The sequence below is a fragment of the Nelumbo nucifera genome, chromosome 1 (genome assembly GCF_055504915.1).
Source record: "Nelumbo nucifera cultivar China Antique chromosome 1, China Antique-T2T, whole genome shotgun sequence".
Lineage (NCBI taxonomy): Eukaryota > Viridiplantae > Streptophyta > Magnoliopsida > Proteales > Nelumbonaceae > Nelumbo > Nelumbo nucifera.
In genome coordinates, this window is record NC_142649.1 from 27,077,394 (window position 1) to 27,083,557 (window position 6,164).

Below are 6,164 nucleotides of genomic sequence, written 5' to 3' on the forward strand. Positions count from 1 at the left end.
GGTCATAGCACGGTGCTCTCGGCTGGGAATGGCAACCGAGCGTTTGGGGCGGGGATCATATGCCCCAACTCTGACATCGATTCTGAAATTAACCCGATCCTCGTCCCTGATTTTCATTGGGGATAAAATTTGTCTTCCATTCATGATTTTCAACAGGGATGGATTTTTCATGGGGACCTGAATCTTCAAAATATTTTTAAATAATAATATTTTTTTGAAAAATAAATAAAATTTTTAAATTATGAATAATGTTTTAAATATGCTTTGATATATATAATGCTTATATAAATAACATTTAGTGTATATAAATATATAACCGGGGTCGGGGTGAGGAGGGGACCTCAATCTCCATCCCCTACCAAAACAATCCCCATACCCAACCCCATTAGGTTGAAGAAGTTGGGTCCCCTTCTGGGATGGAGAAAATTGTCATCCCTATTGTCAAGTGTCAGCTGAATGTGGGGTGCTATTATTGGTTAATTAACAGCCATCAAGGAGCTCAAATCTCCTGCCCACACCAATCCACATGACACTAAAGCTGTACATTGGGAAGATCCTCCCGTTTACATGCTACCAATGTAGAGCTATAGTAATAGTGTCCTGTGGGTAGGAGACTAGTATTTCATTTCATGGGTGTCCTCAATTAGGGCAACCAACCATAGCAAAGATAAAATCTAAGCAAACTTCAGAGATAAAATGGAAACTCTATTATTCATGCTTCAACGGAACTCAAGGTACATTGGATCATGAAACTGTGAAAGTGAGGCCTAATAATTAGCACGTTTCCATCGACGGACTAAGTCCATCTCCATACAATATAAAAGACCAAAACCTCTAAAACAGCTCCGACTTTCAAACCGCTGAGGCAGAAACTAAGCTAGTTCTGAGCTACTGGGATCTTTGTTGACATCCCCATCACAGCAAAACCTCCATTGTGTTCACCATTGATTGATTTAGCACCATCCGTCGAGGCAACAGGTAGCTCGAGGGCTTGACCCTTCTCGTTAGTTAATTCCGACGAGACAAGATGATCCTTGCTTTTACCCCAGACAACAGAGTAGAGGCCGATCACTATGACAAGAGCCCCAATGACGCTGAAAGAAATGAAAAACAAATAAGTAAACAGTCAAGGCCTGACATGAAGAGAAAATGTGAGTTACTGCCATGCAAAAGAATCTTTATCCGCCCGTCTCCCTTTGATAGAGATTGAATGAATTACAGGTTTTATACCTTCCAAGGTGGAGCTGCTCGCCTAATATCAAGGACCCCAAAGCAGCAACAATGATCATGCATAGAGGGTTGAAGGCAGTCACAAAGACGGGACCTCGTTCCTTTATCACCACTCCTTGCACGTAGTATGCCACACCTGAGCATATGACTCCCTGCACCCAAATTTAAGAGCTAAGATGGAGAACTGAGAGAGAGAGAGAGAGAGGCCAACCACATACCCAACTTTTGTGGTTTCTATAAGAGAATTCAATTAAGAACAGAGATGTTCAAGAAGAGAAAATAATAATGAATGAGAATATCCCCTTTAAAGGTTGCAACCAAACACTCCATAAAAATTTCTCCATGCTAATTTTTTCAAGAAAGTTCTCTTTTATATTTGTTTTTTGAAGTCTGGTTATTGTCAAGAAAAAGAAAACTCAACTTTGGTGATTTCCTCAACCACCACAACTTTTTTCATTTTCTCAATATGGATGGTTTCCTCTTTTAATATAAAAAAAGTATTTGTTTGGTAACTATTTAAAGAATAATAATAAGAGTGGGAGGAAGTGGGAGCTACAGGTACGCACACAGCGGTCCGCCCTCATAAAAGAAGAAATTGTGTGAAAACTTTTCTTGGCAACCAAACAAATCTTGAGAGAAAAATGAAACAAAGTGCATCTCCTTCTTTTCCCTGTAGTTTCTTTCTTTATTTTTTGGGGTGGGATTTCCTTGGAAAGCAAAGGGACAAGGGAGCATATTTATCCACTTAATTAATGAATCTACTATTCGGCCACTTTATAGGGATAATTGAAACTCCACTTACCGTATAGACAGCAGCAAGGAGCCTAGAGTCCCAACCCACAGCCCAAGCAGCAGGGTTACGTTCCATGACAAGTGCCACAGCTGCACCTTGCATCGTTCCCATGAAGCATATCAAAGAGGTGAGAGAGAGCTCTGCTGGGTATTGCTTTAGAGTGAACGACTGTTCCACCAGAACACAATGAAATCAGTTAGCTACGTACTAATATCTGAAAACATGATGATTAGCTCCATTGAGATGACCAGAACTCACTTGCAATATGAAGAAACTGGCCCAACCAGTGCAACTGCCCAAGAGCATCAATGTCCCTACGACCCAATGTTGGCCACTGGAGCTGCTGCTGTCTTCATGATGGCTTCCACCCCGTGACAGTCCCAGGTTTAGGATGGGGCCTTTGTACAACGTCATGGCCATGGCTCCCGCAAGGGTCACTACAGTTCCAATAATCTTAGCTTGACTGTGTAGGTTCTTTATCTTTACTTTCTCTAACCTGGTAGGCAACCATATTAGTCACTTAACAATTCTTACAAACCCTCAGAGTGGATTTTTTACAAACACGTGGATGACAAACATGGTTTAATTCCCTATACAACTAACCTACTTTATCAAGTGGCTGGTTAGTCATTCTTTTGAAGTAAATATTTGTGAAAAGAGTTCCCCCTAAAAAATTAGGTTGAAAAGATGCTTTTGGTTTTGAGCTTTGAGCTGTGAAAAAGTCTAAATTGGGCTAAATAGTATCTTGTGTGTTTCTTAAGAATTGCTTTTGAAATCATTGTTATCTGAACTCAAAGCATTTTTAAGTCCCAAATTGGGGCTTTGTGCTTTTCGACTTGAAAAGCATAATTCTTGAAGCTTATCTAAATATAACCTAAATTATTCATCTAAGTGTCGTGTTTGAACTAGGGCTTTTAATAGTGGTTGACATGTATGACAAAATAAGGTGGGATATAGGTGTAATAGATTCCAATCTAAAGAATAGAAATATTCGAATATGGGGCCCTTCAATACATCACCACCCTTCTTTTTACAACATGTTGCAATAGTAGTATCAGAGTACGGTAATACAGCTAAAAATCCTCTAAGGAAGAGAGGCGTATCAAAAACAAAGTAGTTTGATCAGAAAAAGTAAATTGATTATAAGAACATTCTCTACATTATCTTTATTGATAAATTATTTTTCAAGCCAATTAAAGCCACTTTTAGATTTTAATATTATTTTCTTTCCAAAGCTGATCCTTCTGTTTTTCATATTTAGATTTCAATCTAGGTAGAGAGCATTACCATTCCTCTGATCATCACAACCAGCATTCACTAAATTAAAATAATCTTAACAATGGACCCATGTGTTCTCCACATTGTCCTTTATTCATGGGGAGAATTTTAGCCTTAGACCTCTGCCAAACACTTTTTTTAAGTCCTTTAGTAAGAGTCTTTTAAAAGAAATATATGTGGCTTGAAAATGGCTTGAATTTGATGTACTAAATACATCTTGGTCGAGGATCTGCTCTCCACATCTTCTTCCACGCAGCAGAAACAAATGGGGTCATCTAGAGAAGAAACCTGATGCTGTGTTTGTTTTGATAAAAAATTAAAAACAGAGAGTTGAGGAAAAGTTATTATGAAATTTTGTGAAATTATTTAAGAACTTTCTCTCAATTTTCTATTTCTTACTTATCATCCTTTATGTAGTAATATGTCGTCCATGGAGTAGAAGACAAAATTAGCCTACAAGGATACAAGAATATACATGGGCCCAAACCCTTGTTTTTCCTTTAGGATACCACCCTATTATTAGGAGCACTATCTGAAAATTATTGGGAGGACACCCCAATCTTAGGAAATTTCATTTGTGCTTCATTCATGAGAAGCAATACATATAATATAAGAATAGAAGTTGGTATATTCCATTAGAGACGTGTCAGGCAATAATGGGCCTACCACCATCCATCTATATATATATATATATATATCAAAAGAATACCTCTGATTCTTCTGGGGAGTCTGGTGGTGAGCTCTCTTTAATAAATTTTACTTAGTTTTTAATTTCTAGTAGTAGTGCACTAACCAAGATTATAATGGAGATGATCTGTCTTACCTAAAGATGATTGCCATTATAAAGGTAATGGCAGGGAGAACATTGAACATGGCGGATGAAAACGTTGCTGATGTATACCTCATCCCCACGTAGTACAGATTTTGATCAAGCACTGGCCTGGAGAAAAAGAATCAGAATTGTTAGACCTTCAGGAAGGTTTTACTTTATTATTATGTGTGATGGACCCAACGAATTTATACAGTGTTCTGTTAATCAATGGATCTTGTCCTTCTGATTCGGTGGTTATTATCCTGTTCGTGTATATTGGAATGAGATCATTCCAGGTTTTTATGAAACTGGACTCATCTGGGTTTTTCTTGGGGCTACCTGAAATGAGTTAACCCATTCCAGGTGATGAGTCTATGGATTCAAAAGCAAAATGAGGATGGAATTCCTTGTGTATGGTCTCGCCATCTAAGGTGAGTCTGGGTTCAGGTTAATATTACAAAAGAAAAGGCTGAAAAATCATTCTTGACATGGAAGAAGTGTTTCTAGCAGTGAAAGTGGGAGTGCAGTATGTTGGTCCAATGGCTAAGAATAACGCCAACTTTTGTATATATATATATATATATATATATCCAAACAGCTCTCACATGGAGCTCAGTTGTGGAGTTGTATGTTATGGGTTGGGACACATGCATGGTAAGTAACAGTAAGGAGGTCCATGATCTCAGGTCCAATAATAGACAATTGATTTCAGTTTATTTGTGTATAAGGATTAGAGATTCGAGCAATACTCGAGGAAGCCTAGCACCATTATCTTCAGGAAGACAGAGAGTGTCATCTTTGGTCTGATTTTCCTGGAAACACAGAAGCAAGTTATAGTTAATTAAAGAAAACAACAGAGAGAGAGAGAGAGAGAGAGAGAGAGAGACCTTTCAAAATACAAGGCAAAGGGAGCGATGGCAAGAGTAGCAGTTCCATTGCGGTAGACAACAAGTACGTAGTGATTCAAGCCACGCTTCAAGCAAAGCATGGTTATGATATACATCCCAGCAAAACCAAATTGCAGGGAGACCATAGCCACGAAAGGTTTCGCCTTATAGAAGATATTACACAACAACCCAATTGGACCTTGGCTTCCCATCTCTCTGTCTCTCTGAGTACTAGCTCTCTCCCCACCTAGCTCTTGCTCTCACTTACACACAAATCTGCGCTCCTGAATGAGCAGATGTCCTTCTTATATATACAAGCAAAGAACACAGAGAGAACTATTTCGTCACAACACTTGTACAAATCCATGTCATCCACTCTCCTTAGATTCTCTTATCCAATAGCAAAAAACACCCATTCCCCAAACAGTAAGCATCGTTGCTCTGGTGACAGGTTCGAAGAAGAAGAAAAGCTGAAGTGATTTTCTTGGAATAAAAATTCTGCATTTCTTTTTCTTTTCCTTGCTGAGTGGGAGATATTGGAAACTTGCCGCGATACATTGACCCCTAATGAGGTTAGGATTTAGTGCTGTCTGATGATGTATGCAGTATTTGTGGTGGTTTGTGAAGGTTGGTGGTTTGAGAGGGGGATGGGGACAAGGCTCAACCAAAGCAAGTGGGTGCGCTCATCTTTGGAATCCAACGCCGTTGCCTGGGTCTTGACTATCCAACCGTCACCAGAAGCTACACAATCACAAAAGGCAAAATGGGTGCGCTTGAACAAACCATTTTTTTATACCTGAGGGAAAGTTATTCAATTGTATATTCATGCATAGCTTGTGGCTGAGAACTAATTAATACAACGTGTACCTTCCATACCGTATGTGTATATTATCTCAAGTTATCTCTCCCTCTCAGAGACTACCTAAGCTTCCATGATATATAAATATGTGTGAATGACAGAGAGTAATTGGTTATATTTTTCTATAAGCATCTCTTACATTCGCCATGCAGTCCAATAGAAAACAGAAAGAAAGGAAGAGACCCCAACAGATTTGCAGTGTTCAAATGATCTAATATATAAGAATTTGATTGATCAAAAGGGGGGTGGAAGAAAGGTCAAAATTTGAAAATGCCCAATTATATAGTTAGAATGCTAAATTAAAGT

The 6,164-nt window shown here is 38.7% G+C and overlaps 1 protein-coding gene across 2 annotated transcripts; it reads right to left on the bottom strand.

The window, feature by feature from the left end:
- Positions 1–684: 684 nt before the first annotated feature.
- SIAR1 (nodulin MtN21 /EamA-like transporter family protein) lies at positions 685–5,568 on the bottom strand. Of its 2 annotated transcripts, none has more exons than XM_010276013.3 (7): positions 5,000–5,568; positions 4,862–4,924; positions 4,125–4,241; positions 2,282–2,519; positions 2,033–2,191; positions 1,231–1,382; positions 685–1,094 (listed from the first exon to the last, which is right to left on the bottom strand). In XM_010276013.3, the coding sequence occupies exons 1-7, from the start codon at positions 5,209–5,211 to the stop codon at positions 878–880; spliced, it is 1,158 nt and encodes a 385-aa protein (XP_010274315.1). In that variant the 5' UTR covers positions 5,212–5,568; the 3' UTR covers positions 685–877. The 2 variants fall into 2 exon arrangements, with proteins under 2 accessions (XP_010274315.1, XP_088752380.1); XM_088896254.1 differs by having other exon boundaries at positions 1,231–1,378; positions 2,029–2,191.
- Positions 5,569–6,164: the final 596 nt, after the last annotated feature.